Source organism: Pinus tabuliformis, chromosome Q (genome assembly GCF_031772625.1).
Source record: "Pinus tabuliformis cultivar Carrire ecotype Pingquan chromosome Q, CPIR1, whole genome shotgun sequence".
Classification (NCBI taxonomy): Eukaryota; Viridiplantae; Streptophyta; class Pinopsida; order Pinales; family Pinaceae; genus Pinus; species Pinus tabuliformis.
In genome coordinates, this window is record NC_142296.1 from 348,322,808 (window position 1) to 348,343,123 (window position 20,316).

At 40.2% G+C, this 20,316-nt stretch overlaps 1 protein-coding gene across 5 annotated transcripts in view; it reads right to left on the minus strand.

Moving 5' to 3' along the window:
- LOC149219613 (Sodium Bile acid symporter family) overlaps positions 1-20,316 on the minus strand; it is a 524,785-nt gene that overhangs the window by 462,508 nt on the left and 41,961 nt on the right. For 4 of the 5 annotated variants that reach the window (XR_016249246.1, XM_089384427.1, XM_089384428.1 and 1 more), the window contains exons 5-7: positions 19,699-19,777; positions 19,472-19,530; positions 19,304-19,372 (exon numbers count right to left, since the gene is read on the minus strand). Coding sequence is in view for 4 of the 5 variants with exons in the window: in XM_089384427.1 (XP_089240553.1) it covers positions 19,304-19,372; positions 19,472-19,530; positions 19,699-19,777 (207 nt within the window). In the remaining variant the exon portion in view is untranslated. The remainder of the gene's footprint in view (positions 1-19,303; positions 19,373-19,471; positions 19,531-19,698; positions 19,778-20,316) is intronic. The other variant, XM_089384430.1, reaches the window with a different exon arrangement.

Here is a 20,316-nt window from a genome sequence, read left to right on the forward strand (position 1 = left end):
TGGAGCCCGCAAGGAGAGAGAAGCGGAAGCAAAGCTAAATAGAAGGAAGAGGCACCATTTTGGGGACTTTTTTTGACAAATTGAATTTCTGATTTAGAGTACTCTTGAGTTGCTTACCTAAGACTACTAGTGATGCTTAGCACAAGGAGATTTCCGAGCAGAAATCTTCAGTGGAATTAGAGTGCTACCTTAGGAGAGAATTTTAGAGCTTATTGAAGAGGAGATTGTTGGAGATTGTGGTTTATTTCCAGCTATGCTTTAGCGAGTTCGAACTTCCAGGAGGATGCAATGGCAAAAATCGATTTGCTTGGTTGAGCGGTCTTCAAGGGAAAAGTTAGTTGGAGAATTTAGGAGAAAGTCCCTTGATATTGGACCAGATTTTGTGGAGAGTTTCAAGGTTGGAGATTGTTGCTCCAGTGAGAACCAAATTTAGCATTTATAGGGCCTGCACAGTCTTTTGTTGGGCAGAATTTCATGGAGTTGTTGCTAGTTGAGTTGTGCAAGGCTAAGAAAGGAATTTCCCTCTTACCTTCCAGGAGTAATTTGCAGAAAATTCTACATTCATTCGAGGGTGTAAATAGGGCCAAATTTGCAACAGTAGCTTGAGGGGGACGCAGAACCAATAAAGGAGGGCATAGCACCAAATTTGGGTAATTTTGGGAGATCAAAATTAGCCCAAAACATTTATGGGGTTTGTTGGACTAGCATCAAGGAGTATGCTCCTAATTTTACAGAATTTGTGGAGTTTTGGTGCCCCAAAATAGCAGAGTTATTTGACAACCAATTGGGAGGAGTGAACTTAAATTTGGGGTCCCAGGCGGTCGGTAAAATTTACCCAAACCCTTTCTGGGTTTTTCTGGGTTTGTGGAGGAGAGCCTAAGATTAATTTGGCAAAATTTTCTGAGCATTCTAGGGGGCTCAAACAGGGGTTCTTTCCAACCAACAGTTGCAAAATTCCAAGGCCAGCGCAGAACTTGAGGAGAAAACATTTTCTTACATCCAAGTAGCATATTTTCTCACCTGGGGTTGTTTAGCTTGCTTTGGCAAGCCTAGGTGCACATATTCCATATACTTGTACTCTCCTCTTGATAATAAAATGGCTCAGTTTGGTGCAGTTCTGGTGTAAATTTTATGGGTGTTAATTGTTGTTTGAATTTTCTGTGTTGCATTGTGTTCTTGCTTAAATATCACTGTTAAAATTCCAATTTGGAACATTACATTTTTCGATGGTAATAGGTATTCACAAGGTCAAGGCCCAAGAAAAGAAAGGGCTTCTTATGATTTACTCCACCGACTACTAAAAGCTCATACAACCCTCAAAGAAGTCCTCAAGGTGAGGGAAAAGAACCTAGGGTTTCCCTCTTGGAGCAACACCTAGGGCAAGATATTTTGTGGTGAAACTTGAACAAATGCCCACCAAACTTGGAGCATAAGTAGCCTAGACCCTACACGCATGATGTTTGGGCCCTTCAAATTCGCGAAAAATCACCTCCCTAAAATTTCGCTGCAAGCCCTAGATTTCTGCCCTACCTTTAGGGAACCGTAATTTAGAAGGAGAATTTATGGAGAAAAGAAGGTTTGATCACCAAATGGCTTGGACCAGCGCCTTCTTCTTTGGGCTATGGAGTCCTAGATGTTTTAGATTTGCTAATTTTGTCTTCAAGGAGGTTAAAAGTTGATGCCCTAGCTACCAACCTTCAACAATTACCTACTATTAGAATATGGAGTTTCATGAAGAAAAATAACATTTCATCACTAGGAACATTCATTGCATGTTATACCATGAATAATATATGCAAGAACCAACCAAATAGCTTTCAAAAAATTCTTCAACAAAATTAGGGCACAAGAGCATTTACTTTAGTTGCAACAATTACATACATTAGACAATTTCAAAGAAAGATTCCATCAACAAAAGAACTTACAAGATAATCATGCAATATATCCATCCATATTCAAGAAGTAGCTCCAAGACAAGATCAAAAATCAGCTCCAAACATCAAAGTGCATCCAAGATACTCCAAAAGCTCTCCAAAGAAAAAGTGTGAATTTGCCAAGAAGGCCAAAATTCCCAAGTGTGATGATGATCTCTCACAAATGAACCTAAGTTCCATTTATATGAGTCTTCCTAAGTCAAATTAGCCTATTAGCCCCCAAATTATTAAAATAATGGGTAAGAAACATGCCTTGGTCACAAGCCCACCAAGTAGCTTTTTCAAATTATAAATTGGCCATCCAAATGCTAGCTGATTTGATGAGGCCATGCTGATGTAGGGTTGTTGGAGGGACACATTGAGTCCTCTAGGTGCCACGATGAGCGAGAGGGCTCCATAAATCTCCAATTAGGGGATGGCCCCTAATCCTTCATGCAAGTCATCATGTGGGGCCCCCAAGTGGGTTTGGGACACAAATGTTGGTTTCATGGGTCTCCTAATGATTAAACAGCCTGTATAATGCTCCAAATGAGGGCTCTAATGATAGTGCCTACCCTCCATGTCTCGAGGGTGAGACAAACCTCTGTTGGGCCTCGAATTAGCTACCACTCCATAATGATATGCCAACTGGGCATACTAGTCCAAGTGCATCATCTCGCGAATAATGTGGGGCAATAAACAAACTGTTGAAAGTGCTGAGGGTGCCCATGACATGAAATGATGCTCTGCACATGATAGGAGTCCCATGGCTCTCAACCCATCCCCTGTGGTGTCAATATGATCCTCTGGTGAACTCAAGCCCCATTTAAGTTGCCTAACCCATGATGAAACCATTTGCCAATTACATATAATATCCAATGCGCTTCCTCACCTTCAGGCACGACAATTCCTTAGTGCATCTAAGTGAAACAAGCTTGCTTATCAAGGGCACAGTGAGACTTCATATGGAGTTTCCCTTCCAAATTTGGGGCTTTGAGCTTGAAGTAGTGTTACCTCTCTAGGTAGGAGTAGTTAATGAACGACGATATTAGGTGTTCCCAAACCTTAAAGGGAAAGACAGGTCCAAAGTACATCCTTCAATTGATAAGGGTCATGTGAATAATGATGAGATGGACAGGGATACAAGGGTCTCAAGGTCAAATGCCATGGGTACAAGGGTGGAAATAATGAGGAATGTCCACAGCAGACAAATGGAGGAGGGAGCAATCATGGATACATGAGTTACCCCAACCTTTGTTTTTCCACCCTTCTTCATTTGCCTTTTGCCTTTTCTTGATTTTTCCATTGTATTACTGCTCGGGGCTCCAGGAAATGAGAGCATGATGTGTATGATGTAAGCAGATATTTCCCCCTTAAGCTAGGGTAGTTCATCGCCTGCCAGGTGTTGGGACATGCATGGGTTCCTTAACGATGCAGGGGCACTCATGGGCCCAAGGAACCAGGGTGATGGCCATCATGATAAGGGGTGGAGCTCATGTTTTACTTTTGCCCACGTGCTATTATAATGTCCCGACCATATTTTGCATTTTATAATATTCTTTTCTTTTGTTTCTTGCTTGTGGCCATTATATGCTTTTAACTTTCCTTTAGCTACATCAACCTCCAGGAAAACATTTCTAAGCCTAACCCAAACATGTGGACCAGGGTAGGGGGTGTGCCAGTGCCTTGTGGACCTAGTGGTCATGTCGATCCAGAGAGAGAAGATAATGAAATAGGGCTTGTAATGTGTGGAGGGAAGTGAAAAATGTGAAACGGGAAAACAGGGCCACACGACCAAAATCAAGTTTCCCAAGTACTTCCCTTCCTAAAGCCATAGGCCAATAGGGGAGATCCCATGGGGCAAAGATTGAGGATTAACCCCCCCCCCCCAATTTAAGGTGAGGGAACAAAACTACGGTCAAAGCCCTTTCTTCTTCCAAGTCACCCAATAATCTATGCCCAAAATGCCCAATAAAAAACAAGCATAAGCATCTCACTGCACAATGAAAAGCATACCTTCTAGGTCGGATTCCCACCTTTGAACATATGCTCTTGACAAATGGGCGAGGAGACATATGACTGACTCAGGGAGCGGAGGTCAAATGGCACAATACATTGGCTACATCGGTGGCTATCAGGGGTTCCTAACTGCCAATTGAAGAGATGTCTAGGAGAACAACTCTCCTATGGTGTCAACCACTTTTGGTGGGTAACATGCCCTATGCTACAGTTTCCCTAGGCAATTCACCCCTAGCCAAATTAGCATGGCTCCATCAATGAATGTATCAAGCCCCCTAGTAAAATCAACATGACCCTATGGAAGAATGTTTGCCTTATCCTGCAAGCATCAATGCTCTAGGCCATTCACCCCTAACCAAATAAGCATGGCCCAATGGGTGAACGTATCATTCTCCCCTCATCAAATCTGCGTGACCCCAAGGGAGAATGTCTACCCTATTTTGTGAATTGCATAAATATCAACACCCCCTCTCACTAAGGGAGACATTTTGCATCACGCCAAGCTTGTCTTTGAAGTATACAAACTTCGCTCTAGACAAAGGCTTGGTGAAAATGTCTACGATTTGCTCATCCGTGGATATGTACTAGAGCTTCGTTGCTCCCTTTTGTACCATGTCTCAGATCAACCATAAACTGGCCAGCTTCCTTCACTAGATCCACCACCACAACTTCTTTCTAGTCACCCTGACAGGGTGCTCCCTCTGACACTGAAGCAAACCTTCCTGTGGCAATCTCGCTTGCTCCCTTTGTCACGGAAGCAAATCCTCTTGCCAGCGTTTCTCCCTCTATTATTAAAGCATACCCTATTGTCTGGCATGGTCCCCTCATAGAAGGCATATTGCTCCTAGAGACCTCCCGTCTCTGAGCATCTAGTCTGACAATCTCAACAAATAACATCCTCTTGGAAGGCTACTCCTTTCACTCTGCCTGATTGTCTGCTCCCTCTGATCATGGACATCCTATCAATGTGTACAATCCTCCTTTTCCAACACCAATCACTCATGTTGAGTCTATGCTCGAGCCCTTAGGCCATACAAGAACCTGACCATCTAGCAACTGGAGAAAAAGTCTCCTCGTAATCCAGTCCCTCTATATGGTAGATCCCTCTTGCCATAAACCTCACTTTGTACTTCTCGATACTGCTATTTGCTGCATGAATCATCACCTTGGCAATGTTCACAATGGACCTGTTCTTCCTTTCCACAAACCCCATTCAAGAGACCATTAAGAAAAAGGAAAAACCATAACTAAGCAAACATTTTCTGGTATTTAAAGCATACAAAATAGAAGGGCAAGAAGTTGCCCAACAAATCAAAGGAGAAAAGAATATGATTGGAAGTACTTATCTCTTGATCATGGATGAAGTTGGTGGGGGTTGTAGGGAAATGTGTAGCCCCAAGATGGAAACCCTCGGGTGATTCAGTGAGATTGGGCGGGTACCCATCGCCCCTTGGTGAGTTCATCCAGCAGGAGAGCTTAGCAACAACATTTCAATTCAGTTTTGGAGGTCCAGCACAACATTGGAGCAAATTTTTGAGGTCAGTTTTGTCTCATCTATATGGGTTGTATCAACATGTAAACACCAGTTTATTTAATATAATAAAGCTGAGAATTTTCCTATTCATTGTGTTATTGGATTGCAGTGCTCTATTTGTTTTATTTTACATGGCAATCTTCTGTTAAATGAATGGTATTTTATGGAAAAATTCTGGGTGAGTTAGATTTCTACAAAATTAGCCAAATATCCCGTTTGGGATATTACATCCCACTTCTTTTTCCTTGTGTAAATCCCTCTGTTGCTTCTGCCTTAGCATATTATGGACCTCTCTAGAAAATAGTCTGTTATTTTGCTTTATTTCTTGGTGCAAAGAAGAACCAAGTAATGTCTTAAAGTGTTGTTGCTCCTATCTTAAGTTATTAAGGGCATTTTTGAGGTCTTCTAGGGTCTTTTCAATACCCATTCTGCCTGTAAATCTCCTATCACAATGGTGAATTTTTAGAGTTTTTAATTTGGGTTTCAGTTTGTTAACTAACTACTGTAGGTGCATTTGTTTTTGATTTGTTTGTTTAGGCATCAACATTCAATGGCATATTTACAGGACTTCAAACTCACAAATTTCATGATATGTAACATTTAGAAAATAGCTAATTTTGCTTATATAAATTGCATTTCAACAAACTGAGGTACATTTTCATCATTTTAATTCCTAATAATGAAAATACATAACAATATGCTCACTAGAGAAACCTGGTACAACATTTTCCTTCAACAAGACGCTCAACCTTCTATATAGCGTTGCAATTAATGTTTCCAAGAAGACGACACCTTGCTCTCTGTCTTTCAGCCTCTATTACAGTCACGAACTCGTCCCAACACTCCCTCGGCAAATCTGAAATAGCATAACTCTGATAAATGAGGTACACACACAGGAAAGGGGTATAAAAGCTCACACGTCCAGTAATGAATGTCACGGCCTATTTAGAATTGATAGCAGCCTTTAGCACTGAGATGTTACTTGTGCTTGGTCTTCTTCAAAGGGTGCGCTGTAATGTTCCTAAGAAAAATTCTTGCAAATTTTTCCTTGATTCCAAATATTTCGTTAACTCCTTTCTACAAATAGTTAGTGTGCAACCTTTGTGATCTAATAATCACCCTATGAGTGACCTCAGTTAAAGATTTATTGAATAAAGGTATTACAAACTCATATGCTGTTGTGTGTGTCTATGTTATTTAAGCAACAGATCGATCAGATTGCAAATACACAGACACTTGAAATGGAAAGACAGCAGAGAAATACAGTAAACAAATACAAGAACACAAGAAATTAATAAGGAGTTCACCCTATCCTCCAGGGCTACATCTCCGGTCCAGCTCTCAGTGGTGGCCTTATTTTATTGTGTCTTAAGCAGAGAATTACAATGCAGGGACTCAATATGAATATCCTGAAACAGGTTCGCTTGGCATTGTGGTTCTTGGATTCCCTAAGCCACTGGAGTGCACAGACTCTTTTGCCTACCAACTCTTTGACCTCTCTGGTCTGACAAATCCTCTCGGGGATGGCTTGAATCTCTCAATTTCTCTGGTGCTCGACGCTGCCTTTGGTTAGCTTAGCCCTCTGTCTTTTTTCTGCTTCTGCTTCACTGTCTTCTTTGCTTTTCTGTCTTCTGTCTTCGGTTCTTCCTTTTCGATGTGTCTTCTGTTCTCTGTTCATGGCTTTAAAGCCATTCGTTCCCATGTTTGTTCAATTCCTCTTCCTCCTCCGTCGAATCACCTACTGCAGCTGCGCTTGGAGTTCCCTGTTCGACGTCATCATCAGGCTCACAGGGAGTGGCCACATGTCCTCCTGTAACTGTGCCAGCCTGCTTCGTCGGTTCAATTCTTCGGTTACATCGTGGAATGAGTCTTCCTCCACCATGGCGGTCAAAGCGGACCTCAAATCCTTCTAAATCGCAGCTTATTCCCTCGTTAAATTTGGTCTTGTCGTCAGGCGCGATGTCAACCGTCAAATCTGGATCCCCCAGATCCAATGCCGTCCGCTCATTTCGCGCGGTTGACTTGCTTGACCGTTAGCACGCAATGAGCGGCGGTTTTCTCTCTCCTCCGCTCGCCACGCGTCAGGTGCTAAGTGGGATCGCTCTAATTTCACCAATTCCGCTTACCGCTCAAGGAGCCCCCGATCAATACTGTCGGTTTCGGAGCGGATCCCGCCTTTTAGCTTTCAGCCTTTTCGCCTTTTGTCCTGCGGTTCTCCTGCTCTCCATGCGACCAAGCGCTCGGGGCTTCTCCATTTCGAGGGTTTTCGCCCAGCGATTAGCGATCACGCATCAAAAACCTCCTTTGTTTCCTGATCTGGGCCTCGGTCAGCGCGCTTTGACCGAGGTCCTCGTCGTTCCATGCTGGCTGCCACTGCCACTGGTTTGAGGTGTTTTTGATCATTGTTTTGAATTCTTTGAAGTCTGTCCCGACCTGGTACAGCCATGGTTCTTTTAATTATTCTTCATGGATCTAATCCGGATCACGGCCTTCCCACTGAAAAGCTTTTAGACCACCAAAAGTTGGTTTTCAAGCATCGACTAAGTGAGGGTATTGTTTTCTCACTTGCCCAATCTCAATCCACTTTGCACTGCTTGGCTTTGAACCTTTGAGCCCAATCCTGAGGTACTCCACATCTCCCTGCGCGTTGTCCTCACCTTCCTGCCCAGCAATATATCTTCCTGCAATTCATTAAGATATTCAGGTAGCAGGTCACCGATAGAAGGCAATTGACTCTACTCTTCAGGGTCCTCAATCATTGAAGGTTCAAACAATCTCAAGCAATCTACATTTACGACTAAGTAGATGTGCATGTAAGCTGGTAGATCAAGGCGAAAAGCATTTTCACCAATCTTCTCAAGTATCCTAAAGGGTCCATACCTGATAGGCTTTAGCTTTTTACCTTCACCTTGCATCCTGTCCTTGCTGATATACAACTAGACCTAGTCACCAACTTGAAAACTATGCTCCATCTAATGCTTGTCATGCCTAGCCTTGTATTTGGCTTGGCTCTTTTCCAGCTGTTCCTGTACTGCCTGGTGGATCTCCTGGATTTGTTCAATGAACCTAGTTGCTTTGTCCACATCACTGTGTCTATCAACCATGGTATCTTTACAAGATACCAAAGACAAAATCCAAAGGAGACCTTGGTGTGAAACCAAAACAAGTCTCAAAAGGAGATCTTTGTGTAGAAGAATGCTTTGCTCTGTTGTAAGCATGTTGCACATAACACGAGTGTTCATCTCAAAGCTTAGGATGTTTGCTGCAATATCCTCTCAGTAATTGGATTATTGTCCTGTTAACTACTTCTGTCTGGCCATCAGTTTATGGATGAAAAGTTGTGCTTTTCTTCAGTTTGGTGTCCATCAATTCCCACAGACTTGACCAAAACTTCCCCACAAATCGGGTGTCTCGATCAGATACAATAGAAGTGGGTAATCCAAAATGAACCCATACATGTTCAAAGAACAATTTTGCAGTCTGTTCAGCTGTTATCTGTTTGTTACAAGGTATCAAAATACACATTTTACTGAACCTATCCACAACAACATATAAATAATCATGACCTTTCCTAGATTTAGGGAGTCCTCCAACAAAATCCATGGAAACACTTTCCCAAAGAAGAGAAGGAACTAGCAATGGAGTGTACAAGCCTAGTTTTATGTTACTGGGCTTGCTTTTAGCACACATAGCACACCCTCTTACATATCTAGAAACTGCTTATTCATTTTCGGCCAATAACAAAACCTTTGCAGCTGTGCAACTGTTTTACTTACCCCAAAGTGACCTGATATCAAAGAAGTATGTGCTTCCCTAATTATCTTTATTCTCTCAGTTTGTGGAATGCAGAGTTTCCCACAATGGTATAAGAGTCGGTCCTTCACATGATAGTCCAATTCTTCTACTCTTTTGCCTTGACTCAAAGTTGTCTTTAAAGTCTATATCTCGAGCATATTGTTCAATGTAGCTTTCATGTAGCACAGAATTATGCTTAAGTACAGTAGATGCATTTATAATGGGTCTACATAACATGTCTGCAACTTTGTTATGTATGCCCTTTTTATATCAGATGACTAAATGAAACTGTTGAAAACCCATCCATCTGTAATGTCTTGATTGCTGCAACTTAGTTTGGGAGTGTAGATATTGAAGTGGTTGATGATCAATATGTATTACTGTCTCTTTGCCCATTAAGTAATGTTTCCACTTTTTCACACTCTGAACTAATACATACAATTCTTTATCATATGTAGGATAGTTAACTATTGCAGGATTAAAAGTCTCAGAATGATAGCATATGGGTTTACCGTGCTGTGTCAACACTGCTCCCATGGCATAGTCACTGGCATCAGTTTGGATCTCAAATGGTCTTTGCAGATCAGACAGTGCTAATACAGGTGTTGTACTAATCTTTTCTTTCAAGGTGTCAAAGGCTTTCTGATGTTTGCCTCCCCACTAAAACACCTTATTCAATCATGTTAAAGCATGTAAGGGAACTGCAATTGAGGAAAAATTAGAAATGAACTTCCTCCAATATTGTGTTGCTCCTAAGAAGCTTATCACTTCTGTAGCAAACTTGGGTTTAGGCCAGTTTACAATGACTGCCACTTTAGAGGGATCTATTTTCAATTCACCACCCCCTACTATATGACCCAAGTAGTTTAGAGATGTCTTGCCAAATTCACATTTTGAGAGTTTAACATAAAGTTTTTCTCTTCAAAACATCTAATGTCTGCTTAACATGCTTTAAATGTTCTTCCCATGTTTTACTAAAAATCAAAATGTCATCCAGGTACACAATAACAAAATCATCAAGAAAAGGTTTGAGTACATCATTCATTAATCTCATGAAAGTAGCAGGAGCATTAGTTAAGCCAAAAGGCATAACCAGCCACTCATACAATCCCTGCTTTGTTTTGAAAGCAGTCTTCCATGCATCTTGTTCTACAACCCTGACCTGATGGTATCCACTGTGCAAGTCTAGCTTGGTGAAAAAAACAGCTTCCTTCAATTGATCTAAAAGATCATCTATGCGAGGAAGGGGATAACGATTTTTTATTGTTATCTTATTCAGTGCTCGGTAGTCAATGCACATTCTCCACGAGCCATCTTTCTTTCCCACCAAAACAATTGGTGACCCACATGGTGATGTGCCAGGCCTGATGAACCCTTTCTCGAGCAACTCCTGCACCTGCTCCTTGATTTCAGCATTCTCTAAAGCAGACAACCTGTACATTCCAATTTTATGCAATGGAACATCTTGCTGCAAAATAATGTCAAGTACTATTTCCTTTTTGGGTGGAAAACCTTTAGGTTCTTGAAATAAGACATCACACTTTGAAACAACTTTTTCTATATCAGCTTGTTGTTCAGCATTACAGCCCTCAAATACATTGGTTTTATCAGGTTTCTTTTCCTTCACAACCATCAGTAAGAATTGTTTGCATGAATTTATCATTCTTTTCATTTGCCCTGAGTTTATGAGAGTATAATTATTCTTGAGCTTATGAGCTCTTACAAAGTATTCGATTCCATCTTTAACAAGTAGATATTTATTCTCAACTCTATAGAAGATAGCCTTCCTATCATACAAGTAAGGACTTCCTAAAACAATTCCACATATATCCAAAGGAATTATGTCTAACTCCACCTCATCTACAAATGTTGACCCAAAAGAAAACTTGAGTTTGCATTGTCTAGTCACTTGTAGTTGTTCTTTATCATTCAACCATCCTAATGGGCATGGTATCTTATGAGGTGTAGTTGCTAATCCCAATTTCTTTACAATTGCTTCAGAAATTAAATTTACTTGTGAGCCACTATCAAACAAAGTATCAATCTTTTGATATTTGGAAACAACTCGAATATGGAAAAGCTCATGTCTTTTTCTCTCATTTTCTTCATCAATAACAGATTGAGCAGAATTACTAGTAGATGCTTCAGAATTCTTACCTTTTATACCTGTGGCTGCAATAGTTGTTTCATCTCCCGAGTTTGACCCCAAATCTTTTTGAATAGTTGCAGCAGTCTTCTTCTTCTTTCCCTCGGACTTCTTAGGTCTCAGCTCTGGATGCAGAATCCAACAATGCTCATCATCATGCCCATCCTTTTTATAGTGAGTGCATGAAGCTTTGTTTTTCTATACAGTGTTAGCCTTCCTTGCTTTCCACTTCTACTTTCTTTTCTCCTTGCTCTTGCTTGCAGTGGGTTGGGATGGTCCCCCAACTTCTGGATTTCCATTCTTTCCTCTAGCTTCTAGATGAGTAGCTTGTACAGATACCTCATCTATACTAGTGGGATTGAACATGAGGATGGTATGCCTCATGTAGCTTTGTAGACCACCAATGTACTTCAAAAGAGTCTTTGGTGAGTCTAATGAGATACCCAGCATCAATGCTCTCTTTCTAAATTCTTGAGTATACCCTTGCACACTTTGCCCTTTCAACTGCCGAAGAGTTTGCCAACTCATCATGGCTTGTTGCATGTAGGCCAATGGATAGAACTGCTTTTTGATTGCAGAAACAAATTCACTCCAGACAGAGATAGTCTTACCATGTCTTTTCATATCAGCTTGGGTTCTGCCTTCCCACCAAACCAAGGCAGTGCCTCCTAGGCGTAGGCTTGCCAGCTAAATCTTGCTCTTGTTTGAGTCTATGTTCTGTACTCTGCAATACACATCAATTTGTCTAATCCAATTGTCCAACTTTTCAGCATTTAGCTCTCCATCATATATGGGCAAATCAAATTTAACATCTAGCTTGATCAAAGATGCTTTCTTATTATGCACAGGGCTATTAGGAGGTGTGAGAAAGCTTTCCTCTTTCCCTTTTCCCTTGGAGTGGTCATGGGAGTGAGACTCATCTTCTTCTTTATCTTGTTTAGAACCTGATGAATCTTCAACCTTATGCTTTCTAAAGTCCCTATACATTTCTTCTACCATAGACTTTATAGCTAGGAAACTTTCTATGAATTGAGGGTCTGGCCCCACAGAACCTTCCTCTGACATTGTCTTCCGAGGATAGACTCTCCCAATTTTAGGATTAGTTTCGACCAACTCTCCTTCTCCTAATTTGAGCTTTGATCTAGTGAGCATTCAACAGCTAAACCAACACAAGCTTGTCTAACCTTATAGCCTAAAGCTCTGATACCACTTGATCTGATAATCACCCTATGAGTGACCTCAGTTAAAGATTTATTGAATAAAGGTATTACAGACTCATATGCTGGTGTGTGTGTCTATGTTATTTAAGCAACGGATCGATCAAATTGCAAATACACAGACACTTGAAATGGAAAGACAACAGAGAAATACAGTAAGCAAATACAAGAACACAAGAAATTAATAAGGAGTTCACCCTATCCTCCAAGGCTACATCTCCGGTCCAACTCTCAGTGGTGGCCTTATTTTATTGTGTCTTAAGCAGAGAATTACAATGCAAGGACTCAATATGAGTCTCCTGAAACAGGTTCGCTTGGCAGGGTGGTTCTTAGATAACCCAAGCCACTGGAGTGCACAGACTCTTTTGCCTACCAGCTCTTTGACCTCTCTGGTCTAACAGATCCTCTCGGGGATGGCTTGAATCTCTCAAGCTCTCTGGTGCTCGACGTTGCCTTTGGTCAGCTCGGCCCTCTGTCTTTTTTCTGCTTTCGCTTCACTGTCTTCTTTGCTTCTCTATCTTCTGTCTTCAGTTCTTCCTTTTCGGTGTGTCTTTTGTTCTCTGTTCATGGCTTTGAAGCCATTCATTCCCATGTCCGTTCAGTTCCCCTTCCTCCTCCGTCGAATCACCTACTGCAGCTGCACTTGGAGTTCCATGTTCGGCGTCATCATCAGGCTCACAGGGAGTGGCCACATGTCCTCCTGTAACTACGCCAGCCTGCTTCGTCAATTCAATTCTTCGGTTACGTCGTGGAATGAGTCTTCCTCCACCGTGGCAGTCAAAGCGGACCTCAAATCCTTCTAAATCGTGGCTTATTCCCTCGTTAAATCTGGTCTTGTCGTCGGGCGTGATGTCAACCATCAGATCTGGATCCCCCAGATCCAACGTCGTCCGCTCATTTCGTGCGGTTGACTTGCTCGACCGTTAGCGCGCGATGAGCGGCGGTTTTCTCTCTCCTCCGCTCGCCACGCGTCGAGCACTGAGTGGGATCGCTCCAATTTCACCAATTCCGCTTACCGCTCAAGGAGCCCCCGATCAATACCGCCGGTTTCGGAGCGGGTCTCGCCTTTTAGCTTTTAGCCTTTTCGCCTTTTGTCCTTCGGTTCTCCGGCTCTCCATGCGACCAAGCACTCGAGGCTTCTCCATTTCAAGGGTTTTCACCCAGCAATGCGCGATTAGCGCTAAGCGCTAATCATGCATCAAAAACCTCCTCTGTTTCCCAATCTGGGCCTCCCAGGGGCTAATTTCGCCTTTCGCGCAGTCTCCATGGGCCTCGGTCAGCGCGCTTTGACCGAGGTCCTCGTCGTTCCACGCTAGCTGCCATTGCCACTGGTTTGAGGTGTTTTTGATCACTGTTTTGAATTCTTTGAAGTCCTGCTCGACCTGGTACAGCCATGGTTCTTTTAATTATTCTTCATGGATCCAATTCGGATCACTTTGACAAAGGAAAATTCAGAGAACACCTTCTGTTGTTAACCATGCAAGCAAACATGTTTTCTTTAAATATTTCAAGAGAAAACAATAATATTTCTGAGGCAATACGGTGAGATTTTATCAAGACTAATCTCCCATGATTTCAAGGCAGAATCGGGGTTTTGCTCTAGCTGACAAGAGGACAATTGATTTCATGATTTTACTGAAGTTATAATGGCAAGAGATAACATCTCAACACATATTTGACCCCCATACCTTAGCCTCCAATAAAGAGTGTGCTCATTCTTGAAATGAATGTTATGCTCAGAAAATGCAGAGATTTAACCTCGTGAGATCAATATACCAATAAGATAACTTCAGCCTTTTTCATTGACTATGGAACTCAACCTCTGCTGAGATTGATTAACAAAGGAAAATTGCAACCCTTTGGACTAATGATCTGAGATTTATATGATGAAAATTTGGGCCCACCAAATAAACTTTCGTTCCACAAAATAATTTGGCCTACCAAATAATCCTTTGCTCCACAAAATAATTTGGCCCACTAAATAATCTTCTCTCCACAAAATAAATTGATCCAGTAAATAAACCCGCACTCCACAAAATAATTTGGCCCACTATATGAATTTGTCCAAGAGTTATATCCATTCATCTGTAGCACGTCCCAGCACTAGGTGAAATCATACGCTACCTAGTTATGAAGTAATAGCCCATATTTCAAAATATGACCCCCACGTCCAGTCAACAGGCCAGAGATAAGGTGAACAACGTGCCTTTCTTAATTATTTGACCACTCCAGCATACACAGATAACCATTAACATGCTAAGTGCTGTGAAATATTATCAAGCAGCCCAGAAGAGGGATTTTGTGGCCTCTGAAGACAGCCACTAACTCTGCGCAGGAGTTGTTGCTCCCAAACAATATGTACAGCCAACAACAATATACGAGACAACTCATTTTTTGGTTTCTATGTACAATAACTCATCGCACTACTTCATTGACATTTTTTACACACAAAATTCATCCCAATCGAGCCTCTACGTTGCCATGTCTCTGTTGCACAAGTCGACCAACGCTTCCCACTCTACCTGGCTTGTGTTCACACTGGTAATTTTGTGCATGTAGCAACGTTGGAGTGCAAAATGCAACGATCATACAAGGACTTTCATCCCAATCATAAATATTCTCACTCGTGCAATTTGGATTTAATTACGCTCCTATAATTTGAATTCAATTGATATGAAATAACTTCTAAAAAAGAATATTGTCACGCTGAAACAACAATTCCGCAATCTGGCCAATCGATTTTGGTTTCGGAAAGGGAATGCACGCTCTAACCTTTGCAAATCTTAGACGACAATCAAATTAAACAATAAACTTTAGACTTGGCCCTTTAAATGTTTATTTAACCCCACGACTTTCCGAAATAAAGGGTAGACCAATATAAAAAATTGGCACTTTATAATATTTACGGCCCACTCAAAAATTTAATATGGCCCTTAAAAAATAATACTGCATCCTTTATAACATATAAAGTTTGGCCCTTGAACATAATATTTGGGCTTTTTAAATATATGGTCCCCTTTTAATTTTGGACCAAAAAAAACTTCCCTCTATAAACATTGAATAATGACAAACTTTTGAATAATTAGGAAAATGTCTTTGAGGAGTTTCATCGAACATTTGATATGCAATCTTGATGGAGATAATAATTTGACCTTGGTCTAGATCCAATAATGCCTACAAGAAATAATAAACCCTCGATCTTCCTCTGAAGTTGATCTGCAATTAAACCCTCGATCTTCCTCTGAAGTTGATCTGCAATTAAACCCTCAACCTGGCAAGATGTACAACTCTGATACCACTGTAATATTCCTAATGGAAAATTTGATAGTAGATACTAGAAATGCAAAGAAACACAGAACCAACAATTTGATGCACAAATAAACGCCAATAAAAATCACTGAACCATTTATTAATCAACTAAAAAAAGTACATCAACAGGAAGGAATAGTGGAACCTGGGCTTGCCAAGCAAGCGGAGCAAACCCAGAAAAAGATCTCTGACCAAAATGATGTATGACCCTGATAATGATGTAGATGGCCCCGTGAGAAGATTGTTGCAACCTGCTACTGCAAACTTGTTCTCTCCAAAACTCCACTGAAGCACCGTGAGATTTCTGGGTGAAATCTCCTCAAGAGTGTTGGGTTTTCGTCCAACACCCAATAGCAAACCTGAGGGTTTTCGTCCTGGGGCTATAGAAGTTGGGAACTAGGTTCTCCAAACCTCATCAACAAAAAATATCAATAATCCAATGTGATCTCAAATGGTCTCCTCATTCTCCTTTTATAGATCTGATGGACCCCTCTAGAAACCTTTATTTTATTATTATTTTAATCACTAGTACCTTTTCCCTCCTTTTACGTTAATTAAAATACCCTTTTAATTTGGGAAAATTGTAAATCGGGTGTCATTCCTCCTCAGGCCATCGAAAGTCACTTCCCACCATCTCATCCTATAGATCTTCTCATCCCGGTTCCAACGAGCTATTACACTAAGGTGTTTTGTCAAGTATTCCTCTCGGAATGCCACTTTAAGCGTAATTAATTGAGTTAGGCTCCATAATAACCCTGTTTTCCAAAAGTTGTCGGAATGCAACGAAACAAAAGGCAAGTTGTGCGGATGATGGAATATGCCAAGCAAATGCCATCAGATCCCAAAGAAACTCCTCAAAACCCCATAAAGCCCCTCCAGAAGCTCTTGGGCCCACTGATGGAGTAAACCTACTCCTGTGACCTAGCTGCCTCCAACCATGGAAGTCCATCCTGACCATGCCATAAGGGAAACCAAAAAAAGGAACATGACAATTTGCAAGTGGATAAACTCATTCGAAGAGTCCTAGCAGTCAAGTTGGTCACCTACAAAGGCCATTAGGTTTAGTGGTTTGCCTTCTCAACCTTTCTTCTCTCATCACTGTTTTATTACAGCCTTAAGATACACATGACAGTGGCATAAAAATAATTAACAATCATCTTATCTCATTGAAAAACCATTTGCATTGTTGAGCATTCACTCTTAGCCTCCCTTGCATCTTTAGTTATGGTCTATTTGTTGGCAAAGTGATTTGATTAGGACCGCTTCTCTTACTGATATGATCATTGATCTCTTGCATCCATCTTTTGCACTCTTTCATTCATAAGTAGTTCACTATTAGCAATATCATCTAATTGACAAGATATATGTGCAATCATTAATGCTCTAAAGGATAATTGGTATACATGGACTGAATTTGTTACATAAGATAAGCTTGTTGCTCTCATAAGTTTACTCTTGCTCTTTTAATGACATTAGCAGCTACTAAAGAATGATATTTTTGAGTAGTTCATGTTATGCTCTCTTCCTTTCATTGACATTGAAAAGCATTAGTACATTGTGTTGTCTAAAGGATTGCTAGCATTTTGTGACATTGGTTTTAAAGGAATAATTTTTGCTTATCATTGCTATCACTTCCTAAGGAGATTGACTTTTGGATAAGTGGTTACATTGCTCTTCATTACAAGCATTTTTTGAGAATAAGTGCACTAACATATTGTTTTGCAAGTGAGCATCATATCTAAGAGTCATAATCTTGCAACATCGCAATTAACTCACTCTTAAAGCACTTGAATGATAACCACATTGATATTGTGATAAGAGTAATCTTGAATTCATCTAAGTAATCTCGAGAATTGATAATTGTGTTGGTATCTTGTTGGAGGATTGGCATTGTCTAAACTGGTACATTAACATTATTAAGAGAATCATTGGACTTGTGCATTTTACGCTCATTTGTTAAGCAATTGTCCATTGTGAGATTTCTAATCTTGAATTGCTTTACACTCTCTACTTGTCATTGGATAATCTTTTCAAAGAGTTCATTAAGCACTGCTCTTCGTGAAGATTGTCTTTGCAATTGTTAAGTACTTTCCTCTATTGCTCTAAATTGAATATGATTATAATTTGTCTCAAAGTACTTAAATCATTTAACAATCTCACCTAAAGCTAATCACTCGTATTTGCATTACATTCTAGGGCTAGCATTGCATTAAGTAATCTACCTCCAAGCATAAGTTTGGTTGAAAGATGATAGCACCACCTTTCTCACCCAGCTTGCGAAGCTTAGGCCCTCACTTGTGGTTAACACGGTGATCTTGTAGTTGTCAGAGCCACAGTCTCTGCAGCGCTGAAGGCATTCGGGTGGTTAGAACTACAAGGGAGGTATTGTTAATAACTTAATATAACCGTTGTTATCTTCCCCTGGGTTTCTCTCCACAACTTACACTTGAGACTAACTTCAAAACAGTTGAGAGAGAGGACCCACTTAGATAGGTAGGCATCTAATCTAAAATTTACCAAGAGTTTTACTTTTCACTTAGTTCTAGGTGTCGCATCTCATATAGGATAGTGTGCATCCTAAGCAGCAACTGTTCATCCAGTAACTTGTTAACTAATTATATTGTGCAAGTGATTTGACTCCATAAGGCATTGGTCTCACAATAATCTAATTAAATCATGCTAATAATAAACTTGCTAATCATCATTGGCAAAGTTGTTAGGCCATTCGGTTGTGTCCCCCGAACTTGTTGGTTCCCGATGTCTTTCATCCTCACATTTCATAGGGACCACCCCCCATAGCCTATTGTAGGGAGACAGCTAGAACGGAGAGGGTGGGGATCGGAGTGACAGCCCCTGCCCTGAGTCGTTGTCGCATTAACCTGTACAATTTGGGTGACAACAAATCCTAGGTATCAATCTTACAACAATACTTTCACAATTAAGATTAGCATGCTCCTTACAAGCACTGTCAACAGAATCAGGTTTATGTATATTAATTTTTACTCTACATGTACCGGGAATCAAACTCAGACATGCATCACTCAAGAGTATTGTATGAATCAAGACTTCTCTGAGAGTGACATTCTTGTCATACCTCAGGGCTTAACTTGCCATCTCGATATTACAACTAAGCCGAAACATAACAATTATACATACCTCTTAATATTCAGATACCTTAACAACTTGTAGCATCCTCGTAATATTCAGATACCTTAATTTGTGTTATTTGATCAGCATTTAAATTTATGTGTGATTGAATCAAATATTTTATGGATGTGTCTTGTACTTATGGCAAATGCATATCATTTGAAAATTTTAAAAATTGATAAAATAATTAAAAATAAAAACAAAAGTTATATATGTGACTCACTGTTACTATGCCTAGTAAATTCGATGCCACCGTCAATGAGAGAGCCAAAGCCGAATTACCACCAACAAGCTGATCACAAACCATGACAACCAAAAAGGATCTTGTTCATTTGGCTATTGGTGTCCTTAGTAATTTACGAGAAAAGAAAATGAAGGAGAATAAACATACCTGCGTCAATGCTACTCCACTTGATAAGGTAGTAGGCATGCAACAAAACATAGCTAGACCTGTAGTAGGTAATGTTATATACAGAAATTCTCACAAAACTGAATTACTTTGTGTGTTCTTAATTACAATGAAATTTGACACAAATTTAAGATAAGCTTTCTTTAAATAACCTTTAATGTTATATGGAATTCAGCTATATCACACAAAATCCTGAGGTGGAAATATACCTGTAACAAATTCTTGAGGAATTAACTTCAATTGCAAAACAAGCCTTGAAATAAATGGTGTGAATAACAGAATTGAAGCCTATCAAGCCACATGAAGAAAACATTAGTATCCTTTTGTTGGGTTTAAAACTAGAACATATTTAAAGATAAATAAATTGAAATTATCATTGAAATATGTTAAACAATGCCAGATGTTCTAGAGAACAGGAACAATATTGGAATCTGAACATCATCTTTCAGTGCCTACAACTATCTTCTCAGGTTAAACATAGCCTTGTTACGAATATTTTCCTTCAAATCATAAAAAGATATTTGGGAAGATGGAAAACAATAATATAAGAGGAAGATAGTTACCTTCTCATCAAAGAATCTACATTCATATAGGTAAAGAACATCGGATATGTCATGCAGGGAACATGTGAGAAAAATCAAGGCTCATAATTCAAGAATGCAAGATCTAATAGTAATCAAAGTTGTGCATTTCAATTTAGAAAGCATCCAATAATTAGGCAAAATAATTTTTAGACTGGATAACATTTACATATAAACTAGGACAAGACTTACAAACAAAAATAAATTAAAGAGGAAATATTTACATGCTTCTAACATAGTTGTAAA